The sequence below is a fragment of the Dendropsophus ebraccatus genome, chromosome 8 (assembly GCF_027789765.1).
Source record: "Dendropsophus ebraccatus isolate aDenEbr1 chromosome 8, aDenEbr1.pat, whole genome shotgun sequence".
In the NCBI taxonomy this organism is placed as follows: Eukaryota; Metazoa; Chordata; class Amphibia; order Anura; family Hylidae; genus Dendropsophus; species Dendropsophus ebraccatus.
This window is the reverse complement of record NC_091461.1, coordinates 124,757,620-124,780,462: the sequence shown is the minus strand read 5'-3', so window position 1 is coordinate 124,780,462 and position 22,843 is coordinate 124,757,620. Positions and strand designations below refer to the sequence as shown.

At 47.4% G+C, this 22,843-nt stretch overlaps 1 protein-coding gene across 7 annotated transcripts in view; it reads right to left on the bottom strand.

Annotated features, from left to right (window-relative positions):
* Window positions 1-327: 327 nt before the first annotated feature.
* Window positions 328-22,843, bottom strand: part of PAPPA2 (pappalysin 2) — a 201,065-nt gene continuing 178,549 nt past the window's right edge. For all 7 annotated transcript variants that reach the window (XM_069981707.1, XM_069981709.1, XM_069981705.1 and 4 more), the window contains 5 exons: window positions 18,174-18,306; window positions 15,661-15,770; window positions 14,588-14,659; window positions 1,749-1,847; window positions 328-919 (listed from right to left, as the gene is read on the bottom strand). In XM_069981707.1, the coding sequence (XP_069837808.1) occupies window positions 773-919; window positions 1,749-1,847; window positions 14,588-14,659; window positions 15,661-15,770; window positions 18,174-18,306 (561 nt within the window). In that variant the 3' untranslated portion in view covers window positions 328-772. The remainder of the gene's footprint in view (window positions 920-1,748; window positions 1,848-14,587; window positions 14,660-15,660; window positions 15,771-18,173; window positions 18,307-22,843) is intronic.

The window sequence follows — 22,843 nt, the reverse complement described above, 5'->3', positions numbered from 1 at the left end:
CCTCCAAACTGTCCACCAGACCTCCAAACTATCCACCAGACCTCCAAACTGTCCACCAGACCTCCAAACTATCCACCAGACCTCCAAACTATCCACCAGACCTCCAAACTGTCCACCAGACCTCCAAACTATCCACCAGACCTCCAAACTGTCCACCAGACCTCCAAACTGTCCACCACACCTCCAAACTGCTGCCATTATTATTATTATTGCTGTTATCATTATTATTAGATGATATTACTATTATTATATATTTCTATTATTGAATCATTTCCTGAAACGTCCATCTATCCAGTAGATTAGGGAGATGTAAGAACCTGCGAGATCTGTTAATACCTTTGTATTTATTCATATATTATAATCTTATAAAATACCTTGGACTGCAGACATAGTGACGGTTGCTAATCCAATATACACGACATACTGTGCTCATGCAAACGACTGGACACAACACGGAGACGCTACGGACGCTATGAGATCTGCCTTTGGTTACTGGGTCTGAGTCTATACTGAGCGGCAGATGATGGACACAACGAGTAGAAGTGCTCAGGATATCAGTCTAACATTTGGTAAATAAGAGATGGAGGTCGGGAGAACATAAAGCTTCTGTGCTGCAATGCTGAGAACACGGCTCCTGAACGTCCGTTTCCGCTCCCGTATTCCTCCCAGGTCCTCTCCTCCTCATCTCCTGACTTGTTTGGGTAGTGGAGACCCTGGGTGGGAGGAGGCATAGATGACTGAGGATGGTGGACTCTCTCCTCCGCCAGGTCTCTCAGGTCAGCGGCAGATGCACCGGCTCCCCGATATCCGGTGGATGGAGCGACAGCCAGTTAGTTCTAGACCTGTTCTCCTCCGCTTCTGGGTCCCGACACGTACACTCATCCTTCTCACACTCCACCCCGAAAGGGATGACCTGTCCCTGCAACAAAGATGGAGGACAATAGTGTCTACACAGTATAAGGATGATGGAGACCCCGCTACAATAATGATGGAGACCTCACTATGATGATGATGGGGACCCTGCTATAATGCTGATCCCGCTATAATGATGATGGGGACCCTGCTATATATCTAATCATCAGCCGCTCTCCCTTAGGGCACAGGGGGCTGAGGAAGGAGGTTTGTTTCTTACCTTTATCCTCAGCTCTATTTTCCATAAATGTTGACTTAATACAATATGCAAATGATGTGGTTTGGTGCCCTGGGGGCGGGGCTGTCCTGAATAAGCAACCACATCATGCATGGTCCATTGGTGTGAAGGCCATTTTATATGGCAGGATGATAATCCCCGACCTGCTCCGCCTAGCTCCGCCCCCAGTGCACAAAACTGCTTATTTACATATTAAATAAAGTCAAAATCGTTGAAAAAAAACTTTTGGTGAGTTACAGAGACACATGGAAAGTATTCTGGTCTGAATTAGAGAGGAGCGAATTTACAGTACAATGAAGCGAATCACTGCCAGCCCGTGCCGCTCCACCCTGGGTGCCTGGAAAAGCTGGATCCAGTCCTGGGAGAAGTATCTCTATAAAGGATTTGTGGGGCCCCGTACAGTTTTTTGCTATGGGGCCCCATGAATCATATCAGCGATCCTAACTGATATGAAGAATACGAGAGGCAGCAATCCCGACTCTACGTATCTGTAACACAGGAAGCCATTCTCCTGCTCAGCGGCTACATTGATGCAATTGTGCGGATACAGAATCATTGTGGGATCGGATCTGACCCGCTGGCTGAATTGTTTCCTTACCTTGTGTGAGGACAATGTGGAAGCACAGCAGTCCCCTCCGTCATACTGACAATACGCCCGGTTATTAATTGTGTCGCACCAGCCATCTGCTTGAAAGGGCTAAACAGGAACACAGAGAATCAGTCACCAAAATACACCAAGAAATCAATAGAAATACAGAACCTTTACAGCTCCGACTCTGAGGGGACCGGGAAAGAACAATATTAGCTTCATGGTTGGCAGAAAATTGTTGGATGAAAAGCTTTGTGTGTTACGATAGATTCCTGATGTGTAGGTGGATAAATGGGAGACGCCGCCGGGCGCAGATGAAGAGGAGCGAATGCTGCGCCGGACGCCGCCATTTACTCAGCGCCCAAACAATAGGCAAATCCACGTCAAAGGGAAACGGCTGGACGTGGCGGCATCCAACGCTCAGTCTGGTCTGATACAGATAACAGGAGACTCGGAAAACACTGGATATAATGAGGATATATGTATCCCAAAGACCTCACAAAGCTCCCATTGTACTAGAAGGCTGTATACATGATATAACAGGAAGCTGTATACATGATATAACAGGAAGCTGTATACATGATATAACAGGAAGCTGTATACATGATATAACAGGAAGCTGTATACATGATATAACAGGAAGCTGTATACATGATATAACAGGAAGCTGTATACATGATATAACAGGAAGCTGTATACATGATATAACAGGAAGCTGTATACATGATATAACAGGAAGCTGTATACATGATATAACAGGAAGCTGTATACATGATATAACCATAATATTTATGGATTCACAAGGAACTATTAACTATTCTTCAGTAAGCCGATATTAAAGTGTCCCTGATGTTATAACTTTCACCGTCTTGATCAGAATTAGATGTGATATAAAGCAAGTTTGCAATATATATACTGTATATATTTTTTTAGTTATTCTGTAAAACAAAGCTATAGTTACCAGGAATCTAGGTCCAGTCTCCTGAAGGCTGCTATATAGCAGCTATACTTACTGTATCCAGGTCCAGTCTCCTGAAGGCTGCTCTATAACAGCTATACTTACTGTATCCAGGTCCAGTCTCCTGAAGGCAGCTATATACCAGCTATACTTACTGTATCCAGGTCCAGTCTCCTGAAGGCTGCTATATAACAGCTATACTTACTGTATCCAGGTCCAGTCTCCTGAAGGCTGCTATATAACAGCTATACTTACTGTATCCAGGTCCAGTCTCCTGACGGCAGCTATATAACAGCTATACTTACTGTGTCCAGGTCCAGTCTCCTGAAGGCAGCTATATAACAGGTATACTTACTGTATCCAGGTCCAGTCTCCTGAAGGCTGCTATATAACAGCTATACTTACTGTATCCAGGTCCAGTCTCCTGAAGGCAGCTATATAACAGCTATACTTACTGTATCCAGGTCCAGTCTCCTGAAGGCTGCTATATAACAGCTATACTTACTGTATCCAGGTCCAGTCTCCTGAAGCAGCTATATAACAGCTATACTTACTGTATCTAGGTCCAGTCTCCTGAAGGCAGCTATATAACAGCTATACTTACTGTATCCAGGTCCAGTCTCCTGAAGGCTGCTATATAACAGCTATACTTACTGTATCCAGGTCCAGTCTCCTGAAGGCAGCTATATACCAGCTATACTTACTGTATTAAGGTCCAGTCTCCTGAAGGCTGCTATATAACAGCTATACTTACTGTATCCAGGTCCAGTCTCCTGAAGGCAGCTATATAACAGCTATACTTACTGTATCCAGGTCCAGTCTCCTGAAGGCAGCTATATAACAGCTATACTTACTGTATCCAGGTCCAGTCTCCCGAAGGCTGTTGTATAAAAGCTATACTTACTGTATCCAGGTCCAGTCTCCTGAAGGCAGCTATATAACAGCTATACTTACTGTATCCAGGTCCAGTCTCCTGAAGGCAGCTATATAACAGCTGCACTTACTGTATCCAGGTCCAGTCTCCTGAAGGCAGGTATATAACAGCTATACTTACTGTATCCAGGTCCAGTCTCCTGAAGGCAGGTATATAACAGCCATACTTACTGTATCCAGGTCCAGTCTCCTGAAGGCTGCTATATAACAGCTATACTTACTGTATCCAGGTCCAGTCTCCTGAAGGCAGCTATATAACAGCTATACTTACTGTATCCAGGTCCAGTCTCCTGAAGGCAGCTATATAACAGCTATACTTACTGTATCCAGGTCCAGTCTCCCGAAGGCTGTTGTATAAAAGCTATACTTACTGTATCCAGGTCCAGTCTCCTGAAGGCAGCTATATAACAGCTATACTTACTGTATCCAGGTCCAGTCTCCTGAAGGCAGCTATATAACAGCTGCACTTACTGTATCCAGGTCCAGTCTCCTGAAGGCAGGTATATAACAGCTATACTTACTGTATCCAGGTCCAGTCGCCTGAAGGCAGGTATATAACAGCCATACTTACTGTATCCAGGTCCAGTCTCCTGAAGGCTGCTATATAACAGCTATACTTACTGTATCCAGGTCCAGTCTCCTGAAGGCAGCTATATACCAGCTATACTTACTGTATCCAGGTCCAGCCTCCTGAAGCTTTTTAGTCTTTTGCTGGTTAATATAAGAGACTAAACACATGAAGTCCCGGCCAGTAGACAGAGTCACGGCTCTTACCGACTACCTTCTCTGTGAGTGCAGAGGACCTGGGAGACTGCCTGTGTTTAGATTCTTTGGAAAAAAAAAGGGTCCAAACACAGGAAGTGACGTGTTTTCCATAATAATAATAATAATAATAAATGTAAATTGCAAACTCGTTTTATTTCATATCTATTGTTGATTTAGGTTTTGAAGATTATAATGACAGGGACACTTTAAGCATAGACTCATAGCCAAAATATAGAGAGGTGTAAGGACCAGCACCCATATCCCTCCAGACACTTCAGCAGTAAGAGTAAAAAAGAGTTCTTATCACATAACTTTTTGACACATAACAGAGATATCACTTCCAAATGAAAGAATCTCAACAGCACCAAGAATCTGTATCCAGAGGACGGCCAGAAGAAGAAGGTGAACACACACTGGAGAAGCTTACCATGAAAGAGTAGGCATGGGTATACGGAAGGACGAGGGTCCAGCAGCATCCATAGTACCATTGAAAAGCTTTATTAGTATAGCCCGGTACAGTAAATGCAATGTTTTAACCCTACATGGTTGAGAAAGAACCACATAGGGTCAAAATGTTGCATGTACAGTACTGGATGATGCTGCTGGACCCTCTTCCTTCCATGTTACAGAGATTTGTGCTGAAATGGGATTGGTCAGAGCTGGGGTGTTCACTAGATCAGCTGATCACCTCTCCAAGCTGGACTCCAAGCAAAGATGGGGATCGGGTTGGGGGAGGGTGAGTCACTTCCGCTTGCAACAACTTTGTACTAGAGAGTAAAAGAATTTTCTATGTTCTAGAAGCACAGACAGGATTATGACAGGTCCCATGTGTCTCCTGACCTCTATATAACAGTGTCAGCAGTCTGGAAGCACAGACAGATATATGAGGGGTCCCATGTGTCTCCTGACCTCTATATAGCAGTGTACGCAGTCTGGAAGCATAGACAGATATATGACAGGTATCATGTGTCTCCTGACCTCTATATAACAGTGTCAGCAGTCTGGAAGCACAGACAGATATATGACAGGTACCATGTGTCTCCTTGTCCTAACAGTGTCAGAAGTCTGGAAGCACAGACAGATATATGACAGGTCCCATGTGTCTCCTGACCTCTATATAACAGTGTCAGCAGTCTGGAAGCACAGACAGATATATGACAGGTCCCATGTGTCTCCTGACCTCTATATAACAGTGTCAGCAGTCTGGAAGCACAGACAGATATATGACAGGTACCATGTGTCTCCTTGTCCTAACAGTGTCAGCAGTTTGGTGTGTGAATTACAGATGACAGATTCACTTTATAGCAGCTATCCAGCCTGTAAGAACTGTGGTGGCCTATCCTCTGAATATGTCATCAATATTAAATTGGTGGGGATCCAGCCCATGGCCTCCGCGCTGATCAGCTGTTCAGGGCACAGGGCCTATACAAGCAGCACGGCCTCCTCACTGTATACTGGCACCGGTCCGTATCGCTGGCAGCAATGTGTAAGGGGGCACAGGGCCTATACAAGCAGCACGGCCTCCTCACTGTATACTGGCACCGGTCCGTATCGCTGGCAGCAATGTGTAAGGGGGCACAGGGCCTATACAAGCAGCACGGCCTCCTCACTGTATACTGGCACCGGTCCGTATCGCTGGCAGCAATGTGTAAGGGGGCACAGGGCCTATACAAGCAGCATGGCCTCCTCACTGTATACTGGCACCGGTCCGTATCTCTGGCAGCAATGTGTAAGGGGGCACAGGGCCTATACAAGCAGCATGGCCTCCTCACTGTATACTGGCACCGGTCCGTATCTCTGGCAGTAATGTGTAAGGGGGCACAGGGCCTATACAAGCAGCATGGCCTCCTCACTGTATACTGGCACCGGTCCGTATCTCTGGCAGCAATGTGTAAGGGGGCACTGCTGCAGCTGCTGGCATAAACAATGCCACATAGGGCATAGAGCATCACATCTTACAGGCTAGATCTAGTCTCCGTATGTGTGCACTACTAACCAGCCTGGATCCAATCCTTTACGGATGGGAGAGTTTCTTAGGCATGCTCTGTGACCTGTCACAAATCTCAGGACCCCCTAACTCTTATTTCAGAAATAAATAAAAAATTACATCTGATTAAAGGGGTTATCCAGCGCTACAAAAACATGGCCACTTTCCCCCTACTGTTGTCTCCAGTTTGGGTGGAGTTTTGAAACTAAGTTCCATTGAAGTAAATGGAGCTTAATTGCAAACTGCACCTGAACTGGAGACAACAGTAGGGGGAAAAGTGGCCATGTTTTTGTAGCGCTGGATAACCCCTTTAACCCAGCAGGTAATGAGCAAGGGGGGCTATCTTTTAGGTTATGTCTGGAACATGGCCCTCACCCTGAAGTTGGATCAAGGGCGATTTTTTTTTACCAATGGGAAGGTGTTCCTTCGACATTTCAGAGAAGAGATATGTATGTAGGACGACAATGTTATTTCTTTATTTCAGGGTTTTATCTATAGGACTGGGGACTGCATGTATCTGTGTTTTCCACTATAAGCTCTTCAGCAGGTTTGTGCAAGGGTTAATTATTGTCTGTGACTAAACACTTTCTGTCAGCCACCTCCCTGCCTCTAGGCCTATCACAGCCCTGTAAAAACTTTCCCTCCAGTTCTGTCCAATCCTGTATCAAGCTACCTCAGGCTTCTCTTCACCAATAGGGAGCCATCCAGAAGTCTATAAGTTATGTTGGAAAAGGCCATGTGCTCAGTTTGTTCTGGTCTAGAGTTCAGCACAGTTCCGGCTAAAGTATCCAGTTACCCTATAAGGCCAGAGAGTGTGCTGTACACGGGGCCTGGCCAGGTGGCCAGAGCCTGATGCTGCATCCCTGGAGTGTATTCTGAGTATCCTGTGTTCTTGTCTACTAGCTATGGATGGCTAAACCGCCTGGGGTACGACTGCTACTGAGGAGGGACCCAGACTTGTCGATGCTAAGGGGGTTATTAGAGTCATCTTTTAAGTCCTGCGAGTCTGCAGAGGTCCTATCACAGTAAGACAGTGGATGGAGAAGTGCTTCTCGCCTGCATGCCCTGCTGCAGTTTGCTCGACCTTCTCTGCCTAGGTTGAGGGTTTAACTCCTCCCAGTAGTTGAACCCCGGTGACTGTACTTCTGGAATGTACCGCTCCACATTCTCTTCTAGCAGTGCCAGATTCTCTTTATCCTATACTGTGAATACTGGGTATTCTTCAAGCATTCAGTCAAAGTTGCTAGAACCCCATACAGCGGAGTGCCATGCTATTTGGACAGATCCACCTCTAGGTAGTCCACCTTGTCATCACTAAGCCATAGTCTATTTAAAGTATTCCCAAGTATTCCTCAGTTCATACTGCCTGCTAAAGCAGAGATTCCAAAGACCAGTGTCGGACTGGCTCACCAGAGCCCCAGAGAATCCTCCGGTGGGCCCCCGGCTTTAGAACCTGCATTAACACTGACTGGCATGTTGTTTCTCACTGGTCCTTTATTGGTGGTCCCCCAGGATCATTTCTACTTGTGGGCCCCATATACCCCAGTCCGACACTGCCAAGGACCAAGGGAAAGCCAACAAACCAGATTCTCAAGTGATAAAAACCGCACCTTAGTGTACTGTACCTATGAAATCCATTAAGAATTATCTGCAGAGAGGCTACCACCAATAGGTGGCACTAAGGAGCTTCCTACCTTCTGGACTATATCTAATTTGCATATATAAATAACCGTCCACCCCCTCTATAATCTGTGGGATCGGGACGTTGAATATGGAAGCTCATCCTACCCCCAGCTGACTGGCTGCATGGAAACCATTAGAATTCGTATCACGATTGCAGTAAATGGGATTCAGCTGCTTATAATATATCGGAGAACTTCACAAAGTAGAATTTCCGGATATTTTAGCCAAAGGACTCGAGAAGTGTACAAATAACGTAATAAAATAAAAATGCCGATAAAAACTTCATAACCCATTAACACGGCCGTGTAGTTCAGTTGTTTATTGAGCGGCAGACACAGTAAATATCTAGAAAAGCGCAGAACTGGAAAAGAGCAGAAAAGATTCCCAAACTGAAGCTTCTGTAATGGAAGGGACTGAGGCGAACAGGAAAGACGTTAATGAAGCTAATCTATCGGATCTGTATGCCGCTCACGCAGGGGAACACAATGATTCCGCTTCAGGCTACAGATGTAGAAAATATGGCCGCACCAGCGAGGACACCAGTGGATTCCAAACAAAAAATTCTTTTATCGCCATTTCTACAATTAAACTTGTTTACTTAGATTAGTGGTGAAGTAAAGGAGAATTAGAGCGCGCACGCTGGCTGCTCGGGAACAAAGACTCAAAGCCAACAGTGAGAAGTTTCTGTAGTTTGAGAGAAATTCAGACCTACACAGAGCGTGCAAGAAAACCATGGCGTCTTACTATGTCAACATAATTATAGACCCACAAGGACTGCAGGATGACAGGAGGACAAATGACCTGCGAGTCACCAGACGATCGCCAGGTATTGCAGTTACAATTTGGCTGTAAAAAAATAAAAGAACACAAACCACAAGCAGGTCGTAGTTGGCAGGTCATGGTTGTCAAATTATTTGTCAGGTAAGAGTTGTCAGGTAGAAGTTGGTAGGTCGGAGTTGGAAATTTGGAGTTGTCAGGTCAGAGTTGTCAGGTCAGAGCTGCCAGGTCAGAGCTGCCAGGTCGGAGTTAGTAGGCCGGAGTTGGCAGGTCATATGCAACGTGCAATCAAATTTGGATTTTAGGTGAGTGTTGTGATAGGGACATCACGACAGTCATTAGATTCAACCCTGTGATAACAAGTGAAGAAAGGTCCAACAACGCCAGATACCAGGTCCGATTATAGATGCAGATTGATCAGCTTATAATCACAGATGGAGACAAATGGACTTGAAGGGAAAGAAGATCATCCGCCTCCACAGTGAACTCTAAGTCAGGCTTTTATTGTAGGATCAGGTAAAGCAGAATTGCGACGTTTCAACCCCAAGGGTTTTCTTTAAGCATCCTGAGACCCTGAGGGACAAAACGATGCACTTCTGTACCTGATCCTACGATAAAAGCCAGATCTGGAACGCACTACGGATGCCGCTGATCTTCCTTTCTTGCAAGTCCATTGCGATACCATGTGCCAGGACACCATGCAGCCCTAACCCAAAGGGAATGTTTTACTTTAAAAACTTATGACATCATCATCTCTTATGCTACAAATATCTGCTGGGAGAGAGTCCCAAATCTGTTACCCCCATCCATGGTGAGAGCACATGTGCGGCCACACCTTCATTCAGGCTTCTCCTGACCCCCTGTCCTATCTATTAGATGTTTTACCCCTTCCTGACATTTAACAAACTATTACATCATAATGTCAGGAAGGTTGTGCATCCCTGCGAGCGCTGCTGAGATCTGGAGCTTGGTAAGTATGTATATTACTGCTGAGATGACGCAGTGTGCACATAGTGTGAACATAGCTAAAAGTGAATTTGCTTAATTCTAACAACTAGAAAAGTTAATTTCTCCATAACATATCTCCTCCTTCGACACCTCTTCTTGGATTGGTATCACATTGACTGCACAGAGAAGCCCCGGCTTTCATACTGGATTCCCCCCAACTATGGCGACCGTGATGTTCTTAGCCGTAGCCTTGGTCCCACCACTCACTCGCTGACCATCTCTAGATAAGTTTTCTATTTGCATTGACTGATTGGACGCCATCAATAACAATCTAACCTAGACCGGTGTCTGCTTCTCCGGTCCCACCTGACACCCCCACTCCAGCGCTATGGCCGACTGACATTTAGAAAGGAGGGAAGTTACGGATGAGCCGGACACAACGTCCCATCAATCTGATGTGAAGCTTTTTAATCCATTCCCTGCTCTTGCATAAAATTCTATATAAAAATATTATATATGGCACAAGTCAAATCCAATGATCCCCCAATCAAAATCTCCACTAATGTTCTCCATTTCCCGGGAATTTATACTCTCTAAAAATGTTGCCGGATTTTACTTAAGCAGGACGGTTGTGTTTAATTTCCTTTTGAAAGATCATTGGACTCTGAGCAGAAGTAAATCACTCTCGGCGGAGCGGATTCACCAGGCACTAATGAGAGATATCACACCCTGATTTGGAAATAAATTGCCGCTGAAGTCATTGACACTTAGTAAATCCCAGAACATGTGCTTATAAAGCCGTCAGTTCTGCTGACATATGGCTCCGCACTCTCAGAGCTGTATCACTGCCAGCAAGGCTCCGCTTTGTCACTACAGAAGGGGTTTTTTTTTCGAGTTCAGCAGCTTTGAGAGCACAAAAACAAAAGACTTTGCGGTGATCTCATTCTGCCCGAATTATCAAAACCCAAAACCTGCACAAAAATATGAAGAAGAAATGTAGTGTAATAGACAGGAGAGCGTGTGCCGGCTTAGAGGGGGTGTTCAAGGGGGATGTTTTTGAGGGAAAAAAAAATGTTCTCATATGATGGAAATACCAGTCAGTGCGGATTATTGTCGCCTATGACTGAGATCATTTCATCGTATCTGAGTGTACACATAAGAGAGGACATTTTCTTGTAGTCCAAAACCGAAACTGAATTGTAATGTCCAGTAGTAAGTGATACGTCCTCTAGGTCCAGTAGTGAGTGGTACGTCCTCTAGGTCCAGTAGTGAGTGGTACGTCCTCTAGGTTTAGTAGTTAGTGGTACGTCCTCTAGGTTTAGTAGTTAGTGGTACGTCCTCTAGGTCCAGTAGTGAGTGGTACGTCCTCTAGGTCCAGCAGTAGGTGGTACGTCCTCTAGGTCCAGTAGTGGGTGGTACGTCCTCTAGGTCCAGTAGTAAGTGGCACGTCCTCTAAATCCAGTAGTAAGTGGTACGTCCTCTAGGTCCAGTAGTAAGTGGTACGTCCTCTAGGTTTAGTAGTTAGTGGTACGTCCTCTAGGTTTAGTAGTTAGTGGTACGTCCTCTAGGTCCAGTAGTTAGTGGTACGTCCTCTAGGTTTAGTAGTTAGTGGTAAGTCCTCTAGGTCCAGTAGTAAGTGGTACGTCCTCTAGGTCCAGCAGTAGGTGGTACGTTCTCTAGGTCCAGTAGTGAGTGGTGCGTCCTCTAGGTCCAGTAGTAAGTGGTACGTCCTCTAAATCCAGCAGTAAGTGGTACGTCCTCTAAATCCAGTAGTTAGTGGTACATCCCCTAGGTCCAGTAGTAAGTGGTACATCCTTTAGGTCCAGTAGTAAGTGGTACATCCTCTAGGTCCAGTAGTAAGTGGTACATCCTCTAGGTCCAGTAGTAAGTGGTACATCCTCTAGGTCCAGTAGTTAGTGGTACATCCTCTAGGTCCAGTAGTAAGTGGTACATCCTCTAGGTCCAGTAGTGAGTGGTACGTCCTCTAGGTTTAGTAGTTAGTGGTACGTCCTCTAGGTTTAGTAGTTAGTGGTACGTCCTCTAGGTCCAGTAGTGAGTGGTACGTCCTCTAGGTCCAGTAGTGAGTGGTACGTCCTCTAGGTCCAGCAGTAGGTGGTACGTCCTCTAGGTCCAGTAGTGGGTGGTGCGTCCTCTAGGTCCAGGAGTAAGTGGTACGTCCTCTAGGTCCAGCAGTAAGTGGTACGTCTTCTAAGTCGCAAGTGGTGTAAGAATCATCTATCATGTGTTGTGGCCTCAGGACATTGGTCATCCTCTAGGTCCAGTAGTGTGTGCTACGTCCTCTAGGTTTAGTAGTTAGTGGTACGTCCTCTAGGTTTAGTAGTTAGTGGTACGTCCTCTAGGTCCAGTAGTGAGTGGTACGTTCTCTAGGTCCAGTAGTGAGTGGTACGTCCTCTAGGTCCAGTAGTAAGTGGTACGTCCTCTAAATCCAGTAGTAAGTGGTACGTCCTCTAGGTCCAGTAGTTAGTGGTACGTCCTCTAAATCCAGTAGTAAGTGGTACGTCCTCTAGGTCCAGTAGTTAGTGGTACGTCCTCTAGGTTTAGTAGTTAGTGATACATCCTCCAGGTCCAGTAGTAAGTGGTACGTCCTCTAGGTCCAGCAGTAGGTGGTACATCCTCTAGGTCCAGTGGTTGGTGGTACATCCCCTAGGTCCAGTAGTGAGTGGTAAGTCCTCTAGATCCAGTAGTAAGTGGTTCGTCCTCTAGGTCCAGTAGTGAGTTGTATATCCTCTAGGTCCAGAAGTAAGTGGTACATCCTCTAAATCCAGTAATTAGTGGTACGTCCTCTAAATCCAGTAGTGGGTGGTACGTGCTCTAGGTCCAGTAGTGAGTGGTATGTCGTCTAAATCCAGTAGTTAGTGGTACGTCCTTTAGGTCCAGTAGTGGGTGGTACGTCCTCTAAATCCAGTAGTTAGTGGTACGTACTCTAGGTCCAGCAGTTAGTGGTACGTCCTCTAGGTCCAGTAGTGAGTGGTACATCCTCTAGGTCCAGTAGTTAGTGGTACGTGCTCTAGCTCCAGTAATTAGTGGTACGTCTTCTAAATCCAGTAGTGGGTGGTACATCCTCTAGGTCCAGTAGTGAGTGGTACGTCCTCTAGGTCCAGTAGTAAGTGGTACGTACTCTAGGTCCAGCAGTTAGTGGTACGTCCTCTAGGTCCAGTAGTAAGTGATACATACTCTAGGTCCAGTAGTTAGTGGTACATACTCTAGGTCCAGTAGTTAGTGGTACATTCTCTAGGTCCAGTAATGAGTGGTACATTCTCTAGGTTTAGTAGTTAGTGGTACGTCCTCTAGGTCCAGTAGTGAGTGGTACGTTCTCTAGGTCCAGTAGTGAATGGTACGTCCTCTAGGTCCAGTAGTTAGTGGTACGCCCTCTAGGTCCAGTAGTAAGTGGTACGTCCTCTAGGTCCAGTGGTTGGTGGTACATCCCCTAGGTCCAGTAGTAAGTGGTACATCCTCTAGGTCCAGTAGTTAGTGGTACGTCCTCTAGTTCCAGTAGTTAGTGGTACGTCCTCTAGGTCTAGTAGTGAGTGGTATATAATCTAGATCCAGTAGTAAGTGGTTTATACTCTAGGTCCAGTAGTGAATGGTACGTCCTCTAGGTCCAGCAGTAAGTGGTATATCCTCTAGGTCTAGTAGTAAGTGGTACGTGCTCTAGGTCAAGTGGTTGGTGGTACATCCCCTAGGTCCAGTAGTGAGTGGTGCGTCCTCTAGGTCCAGTAGTTAGTGGTACGTCCTCTAGGTCCAGTAGTTAGTGGTACGCCCTCTAGGTCCAGTAGTAAGTGGTACATCCTCTAGGTCCAAGAGTAAGTGATATGTCCTCTAGGTCCAGAAGTAAGTGGTACGTCCTCTAGGTCCAGAAGTAAGTGGTACATCCTCTAGGTCCAGTAGTGAGTGGTACATTCTCTAGGTCCAGTAATGAGTGGTATGTCCTCTAGGTCCAGTGGTTGGTGGTACATCCTCTAGGTCCAGGAGTAAGTGGTACGTCCTCTAGGTCCAGAAGTAAGTGGTACGTCCTCTAGGTCCAGAAGTAAGTGGTACGTCCTCTAGGTCCAGTAGTGAGTGGTACATTCTCTAGGTCCAGTAATGAGTGGTATGTCCTCTAGGTCCAGTGGTTGGTGGTACATCCTCTAGGTCCAGGAGTAAGTGGTACGTCCTCTAGGTCCAGGAGTAAGTGGTACGTCTTCTAAGTCGCAAGTGGTGTAAGAATCATCTATCATGTGTTGTGGCCTCAGGACATTGGTGAAATGATGAAGTACAACTAAATGCAGGAGGGATCTAAATATCGCTGCCAAAATGCCATACAGGGTCAAAAGGGTCAAAAGGGCAAAAGACATATCTGATACCCCAGCATGTAATTCGTGAGGGGTCGATCTTCTAGGTCAAGTACGTAGCCGCCATCTTGGATCACAATGGTGCTGAATATGGATCCAATTATTATGAAGTTTTGATGGCTCTTGGACTTATGATAACTTTCAAGTCACAAGAGATATTGCAGATGTGAAGGCAGCAGCGATCCATTTCTGAGACGACTCTCATCTTCTCTAACGCTACATGACCACCCTCCCATTGGAAAAACTTGCCCTTGATCCAATATGGCGGCTTTCAAGATGGCAGCCATGTGCTGGACAAAACCTAAAAAATTGAAGCCCCCCCACCCACACACACACACACACGCACACACACACACACACACACGCACACACACACACACACAACACGATTATTACTTGCAGAAGTATTCAGATATGTCCATTGTGAAGCAACATGGCGTCTTACCTCACAGGATGGGATACAGTGCAGAGTAGAAGGATCCGGATACCACTGCAGAGTTCCTGTGCACATAATATCCTGACAGGGGAAACAACAGATAGTCACACACCATACAAACAATGAGACACCAGACTGCTGACACTGCTATATAGAGGTCAGTAGACACATGGGACCTGTCATATAACTGTCTGTGCTTCCAGACTGCTGACACTGTTATATAGAGGTCAGGAGACACATGGGACCCCTTATATATCTGTCTGTGCTTCCAGACTGCTGACACTGTTATATAGAGGTCAGAACACATGGGACCTGTCATATATCTGTCTGTGCTTCCAGACTGCTGACACTGTTATATAGAGGTCAGGAGACACATGGGACCCCTTATATATCTGTCTGTGCTTCCAGACTGCTGACACTGTTATATAGAGGTCAGGAGACACATGGGACCTGTCATATAACTGTCTGTGCTTCCGAAAGATGAAAGTGTCTCCTTGTCCTAACAGCATGTAGCAGTGTCAGAGGTCTGGAACATGAATTACAGCTAACAGATTCAATGTAAAACCTGACCTAAAGAACCATAATAATGTCAGCCAGGATCTATATACATCTGTATGCAGCAGAATAGTCAGTGAGGATCTATATACATCTGTATACAGAAGAATAGTCAGAGAGGATCTATATACATCTATATACTGCAGAATAGTCAGTGAGGATCTATATACATCTATATACAGCAGAATAGTCAGTGAGGATCTATATACATCTATATACAGCAGAATGGTCAGTGAGGGTCTCTATACATCTATATACAGCAGAATAGTCAGCCAGGACCTATATACATCTATATACAGCAGAATAGCCAGCAAGGATCTATATACATCTATATACAGCAGAATGGTCAGTGAGGGTCTCTATACATCTATATACAGCAGAATAGTCAGCCAGGACCTATATACATCTATATACAGCAGAATAGCCAGCAAGGATCTATATACATCTCTATACAGCAAAATAGTCAGCGAGGATCTATATACATCTATATACTGCAGAATAGCCCCCGCCCGGCATCCACATCATACCTGCACCTTGGTTGGGTTCATCCAGTGTTCCACAGAATCCGCTGTCATGCCTTCAGGTAGTATTACTGGTTCATTCGTGGGGTAGTTGCAGTACGCCGTGCAGTTCGCCCCTATAGGAACAAGGTTAGAGATGAGCAAACTGAATCTTACGAGGTTTGTTAAGAACTTTGCAAAAAATTTAGTTTGGTAGTGAACCAAACTTTTTGCAAAGTTTGTAACAAATTAGTAGAGATGGCGGCTGCACAATTTAATAGGTGTGCTCACCTCTCTATACTCCCCTCAAGTGTCTCCAGCCGCCTCCAGCCCGCTCAGCCAATCACTGATAACTGTGCTGTCCTGTCTCAGTCAGTGATTGGCTGAGCGGGTTGAATACAGCTGCAGGGGACACCGGAGAAAAAGGGGGACACCAGGGAAAAATGGGAAAGGGGGGACACCGGAGGGAAGGGGGGACACCAGGGGAAAGGGGGGGACACCAGGGAGAATGAGAAAGGGGGGACACCGGAGGGAAGGGGGGACACCAGGGGAAAGGGGGACACCGGAGGAAAGGGGGGGACACCAGGGAGAATGAGAAAGGGGGGACAGCGGAGGGAAGGGGGGACACCAGGGGAAAGGGGGACACCGGAGGAAAGGGGGGGACACCAGGGAGAATAAGAAAGGGGGGACACCGGAGAAAAGGGGGGACACCAGGGGAAAGGGGGACACCGGAGGAAAGGGGGGGACACCAGGGAGAATGAGAAAGGGGGGACACCGGAGGGAAGGGGGGACACCAGGGGAAAGGGGGACACCGGAGGAAAGGGGGGGACACCAGGGAGAATGAGAAAGGGGGGACACCGGAGGGAAGGAGGGACACCAGGGGAAAGGGGGACCCCGGAGGAAAGGGGGGGACACCAGGGAGAATGAGAAAGGGGGGACATTGGAGGGAAGGGGGGACACCAGGGGATTGAGGGGACACCGGAGGGAAGGGGGGGACCCTGGAGGGAAGGGGGAACACCGGGGGAAAGCAGAACACTGGAGGGAAGGGGGGACACCAGAGGTAAGGGGGGACACTAGGGAAAAATGGGAAAGGGGGGACACCGGAGGGAAGGGGGGACACCAGGGGAAAGGGGGGGACACCAGGGAGAATGAGAAAGGGGGGACACCAGGGGAAAGGGGGACACCGGAGGAAAGGGGGGGACACCAGGGAGAATGAGAAAGGGGGGACAGCGGAGGGAAGGGGGGACACCAGGGGAAAGGGGGACACCGGAGGAAAGGGGGGGACACCAGGGAGAATGAGAAAGGGGGGGCACCGGAGGGAAGGGGGAACACCAGGGGAAAGGGGGACACCGGAGGGAAGGGGGGGACACCAGGGAGAATGAGAAAGGGGGGACACCGGAGGGAAGGGGGGACACCAGGGGAAAGGGGGACACCGGAGGAAAGGGGGGGACACCAGGGAGAATAAGAAAGGGGGGACACCGGAGAAAAGGGGGGACACCAGGGGAAAGGGGGACACCGGAGGAAAGGGGGGGACACCAGGGAGAATGAGAAAGGGGGGACACCGGAGGGAAGGGGGGACACCAGGGGAAAGGGGGACACCGGAGGAAAGGGGGGGACACCAGGGAGAATGAGAAAGGGGGGACACCGGAGGGAAGGAGGGACACCAGGGGAAAGGGGGACACCAAAGGAAAGGGGGGGACACCAGGGAGAATGAGAAAGGGGGGACACCGGAGGGAAGGGGGGACACCAGGGGAAAGGGGGACACCGGAGGAAAGGGGGGGACACCAGGGAGAATGAGAAAGGGGGGACAGCGGAGGGAAGAAGGGACACCAGGGGAAAGGGGGACACCGGAGGAAAGGGGGGGACACCAGGGAGAATGAGAAAGGGGGGACATTGGAGGGAAGGGGGGACACCAGGGGATTGAGGGGACACCGGAGGGAAGGGGGGGACCCTGGAGGGAAGGGGGAACACCGGGGGAAAGCAGAACACTGGAGGGAAGGGGGGACACCAGAGGTAAGGGGGGACACTAGGGAAAAATGGGAAAGGGGGGACACCGGAGGAAAAGGGGGACACCAGGGAAAATGGGGGACACCGGAGGGAAGGAGGGACACCAGGGGGAGCAGGGACAGGTAATGATGGGTGAACTTGCTGAACGCCTGCAATCATTTAGCTGCTTTAGCGCGATTCCTTTAAGGTTTTTTAACCTCAGCAAATCTGCCGAACCCGAGAAAAGTTCTCTTATCTCTAAACAAGGAACCAAAATATCATCTACTTCTTTATTATTATTTATATTAAACCAAAACTGCAGCTAATGATGAGAGGAGGATCGGCAGTGATTCATCCTGCATAGGCGTCTTCTTCTCTGTTATTCTCTGATTTCGGTTCTGGCAGCAGACGCCGCTCTGACGCACAATCACCGCGTTACATGAAAAATGAAAGAACGTGATACGGAATATGAGTCAACTATGTAAAAATAATCTTCCAGCACGAGGCTTGTTATGGAGAGGAGCGGCGGAGGACTCCTGTGTGTATCTCCTTACCGATGGCATGACCACGGTCACACATGTAGTGGATACCATTGAGCTCGGACGGGGGAGGACAACTGCCGGTCAGATCCGTGCACAGGCTCAGCCGTTCGCTCCAGGCGCCGTCTTTACTGCAGACTGTGGAAACCTGAAGAATAGAAAAGAGGTAAAAATGGGAAAATTAAGAAAGAAGAACTGATTTAACTAGAGATGAGCGAATCTCCAGCACACTCGGTCCAAACCCGATCACTCTGCATCGGAACATTAGTGGCAGGAGAAGTTGAGGAGTCCTAAGGAGTCCTGGACAATATGGAAACAGCCATAGGCCACAGGCTCCCTCCCTATTGTGGTATCCAACTTGTTCAGGCTCCGGTAATCAAATGCAGAGCGTTCGGGTTTGGATGAACCAAAGTGGGCTCAAGATCTGTTTGTCTCTAGATTCAACCAGTAGGATCCAAGAACATTTGTACATTAAGGCTATGTTCACACTGCGTATGAGTCCGTCCGCATTTCGGCATTACATGTGCGGCTGAAACTACGGGCGTGGGAAAATTTGACATGCGGGCGGATTGCGAACATACGGGGCGAACCGCGAACGCCTGTAGTAGAGTTCTGCTTCCCTAGCTTGTTTTGAAGCGATCTGAGGCAGCTCATTTACTTGGAAATCTTCGCCCAGCCCAGTAAAACTCACAGAACCTTTTGGATCGAAAAATCAAGTTCGATTTGGCTGAAATAAGTACTCCGTACGGGACCGCATGGACATCCACGGCCGTGAGTTTCAACATTTCCGTCCTCAAACAATGGTCGTGTTCATTTTTCATTTTACGATCCGGCCGTAAGCTCATACGTAGTGTGCACTGTGCGGGCGTATATCGTATACTTTCAAGCGAACGCATCAACCTCAAAACTACGTGCGTATATTCGCAGTTCACACTACGGCCGGACTCATACGCAGTGTGAACATAGCCTAAACATTCATGATTAGTACCTGACTGATTACTAAACTCTGACACCTTAAAGGGAAACTATCAGCAGGTTTGTGCATAGAAACCTGCTGATTGTTCCCAGTAGGGCGGGGGAGGGGTGCGGCAAGAATCCTATTCTCCTGCATATTAGGAGAACGGCTGAGCAGAATGATGTAAGTAATACACCGATCTGTTCAGCATTTCTGTCACTAGTTTTCGCTGCCCTCATTTAAGGCGGAATAAACCTAGTTTATCCCCTTTAAATTCCTTACTGTGAGATATAATTATTCTTGTTGTTGTTATTATTATTATATTGTTAGCATCATTTTTCTTGTTATTATTGTTTGCTAACACCAAACGTATCAGCTGAGGCGCAGACTCCTTACAGATAGCAGTATCGCTGCCCTGTGCTCTATATAGCAGTATCATCTGTGAAGCAGAGAGCCGGGTTGTATAAACATCAATATCATCTCATATAAGTCTTCACTTCCTTTAGTTGACAGGATGATAAAACTGCAGTAAATTATCCCACAGTTCAGACATGTCAGGCAGCGGTGACACTTGAGTGCTAAAACTGTGATATTAAAATCCTCTCCTTGTGACGCCTCCCTCCTGCTGTTATTAAGTGGTCCATGTCAGAGCGGCGCCATCACTAGATGTGACAGTCAGACAGCGGCGTGCCCGGCCGCCCGCACCAGCCTTCCGACCTTCACTCCTCGGCCACCGCGTCTGTTTACATTCCCATTATAACCGTTTTCTATCAATAATGTTTATTTATAATTTACATCAGAAGATTAAAGCTGCCACATTGAGGGGATTTTAATGGCTCATTGAGTGAAGTGGGATCTGAAGCTATTAGACGCGCCAACACCACCCACCGCTTTCCTGTCGTGAGAAGATCAAACGCAATCTTCAGAAAAATTAGCTTCCAATTAGCAGGTCGTCTTCATTTAGGTAAAATATCATTGTTCTTCCAGACTAAATACATTGAAATTGGATTTTTTCCCCAGTTTCCATATGAGTAATTTCATTGTGTTACATGAGACACATATATAGATGCAGCCGCCCATTGTAAGTCTAGCTATAATATGTTATAATAAGGGTGATGGTGCACGGGCAGGTGGGAAAGGCGAGACATCCATACACAAGGGGACGTTTATTGACATTCTAATGCCGGTTTATAGGGTGACAAAACAAGTATCTTGTGCAAAAATGTGCATTATTTCCACTTGGGACTATGCCATAGACTGCCACATTTACTATACAGGGGTATACCCATCTAAGCTCCACCCTATCCATAGGAGAGGAGATAACAAGCTGATCACTAGAAGTCCGACCACTAGAATCCATAATGATCCTGAGATTGTCCTTGCAATGAATAGAGCGACCACTCCTTTGTGTGGTCACCACCGCCTGCTCGCTATCCATACTCCACCATACAGAATGAATTGAGCGACCTCTGTGCCTGTGTGGCCACCACCGCCTGCTCGCCATCCATAATCCACCATACAGAATGGAGCGACCCCTGTGCCTGTGTGGCCACCACCGCCTGCTCACCATCCATACCCCACCATACAGAATGGAGCGACCTCTGTGCCTGTGTGGCCACCACCGCCTGCTCACCATCCATAATCCACCATACAGAATGACTGGAGCGACCTCTGTGCCTGTGTGGCCACCACCGCCTGCTCGCCATCCATACTCCACCATACAGAATGAATGGAGCGACCTCTGTGCCTGTGTGGCCACCACCGCCTGCTCGCCATCCATACTCCACCATACAGAATGAATGGAGCGACCCCTGTGCCTGTGTGGCCACCACTGCCTGCTCGCCATCCATAATCCACCATACAGAATGACTGGAGCGACCTCTGTGCCTGTGTGGCCACCACCGCCTGCTTACCATCCATACCCCACCATACAGAATGGAGCGACCTCTGTGCCTGTGTGGCCACCACCGCCTGCTCGCTATCCATAATCCACCATACAGAATGAATGAAGCGACCTCTGTGCCTGTGTGGCCACCACCGCCTGCTCACCATCCATAATCCACCATACAGAATGAAGCGACCTCTGTGCCTGTGTGGCCACAACCGCCTGCTCACCATCCATAATCCACCATACAGAATGAAGCGACCTCCGTGCCTGTGTGGCCACCACCGCCTGCTCGCTATCCATAATCCACCATACAGAATGACTGGAGCGACCTCTGTGCCTGTGTGGCCACCACCGCCTGCTTACAATCCATAATCCACCATACAGAATGACTGGAGCGACCTGTGTGGCCACCACCGCCTGCTCACCATCCATACCCCACCATACAGAATGACTGGAGCGACCTCTGTGCCTGTGTGGCCACCACCGCCTGCTCGCTATCCATACTCCACCATACAGCAGATCGCTGCTATCACAGTCGCTTGTTTTTCAACATGTTTGAAAAACAAGTGACACAATGATCAGCCGATATGAACATTGTTGCCCTCTATTCCATGGGATAATCGTTCCATGGAATAGCGCCTTAAGTTTTTGTGCCTTGATTGAAAATTGCAACCACTAAGATAGCGGTGTTATTATAAATAAAACAGCTCGGTAAAGTTACCAGTTTAGATTACAATGGTGGCGACTGTCTTACACTATGAGCATCGATATGTAATCTCTTAGATACGAACTGCCTGAGATTGGCAAAGTTCTCCGAAGCCGAAGGCTCAGCGTTTGACTTTCAGCATCTGAAGAAGTTGGATGGAAAACATGGATATAGTCTTGGGTCATAGATTGTACCCAGGTTTTTCTCCCTAGAGCGGCGTCCAACTTGTCCAGATGCCAGAAGTCAAATGCCGAGTGTTCTGAGAACATTGCTGAAACTGAACAGCTCGGCAACTCCATTGGTGTTTTAGCCAGTCCCTTAGATACAACTAGCTCTGCCAATCCCTTAGATACAACTAGCTCTGCCCGTCCCTTAGATACAACTAGCTCTGCCAATCCCTTAGATACAACTACCTCTGCCAGTCCCTTAGATACAAATAGCTCTGCCAATCCCTTAGATACAAATAGCTCTGCCAATCCCTTAGATACAACTACCTCTGCCAGTCCCTTAGATACACCTACCTCTGCCAATCCCTTAGATACAACTTGCTCTGCCAGTCCCTTAGATACAACTTGCTCTGCCAGTCCATTAGATACAACTAGCTCTGCCCGTCTAATAGATACAACTTGCTCTGCCCGTCTAATAGATACAACTTGCTCTGCCCGTCTAATAGATACAACTTGCTCTGCCAGTCCAATAGATACAACTTGCTCTGCCAGTCTAATAGATACAACTTGCTCTGCCAGTCTAATAGATACAACTTGCTCTGCCCGTCCATTAGATACAACTAGTCTGCAGCTATGGGGTCTATCAGGATTTTTCTCCATCTACTTGCATCAGACATAGCTGCCATAGATCTGGTGAAAGAGAACGGAGCTGAAATCCTACATGACAGAAAGAGAATCAGCAAAGTTAAGGGTGTACGGAGGGTGTTAATCACCACGGTGTCTGACAAGAACTGGCAGAGCGGAGCGTTTAGCGAGATGATTGAGCCGAGCAGCGGCATCCGGTGTAACCTACAGAGCGGCTGCCAGATATCGATACGGCGTGATAAGCCCGACCAGGGAGACGCGCTTCCCGACAACTTGTAAGTTTTATTGAAAACACTTTCACAACAGGAAACAATTTCCCTTCCT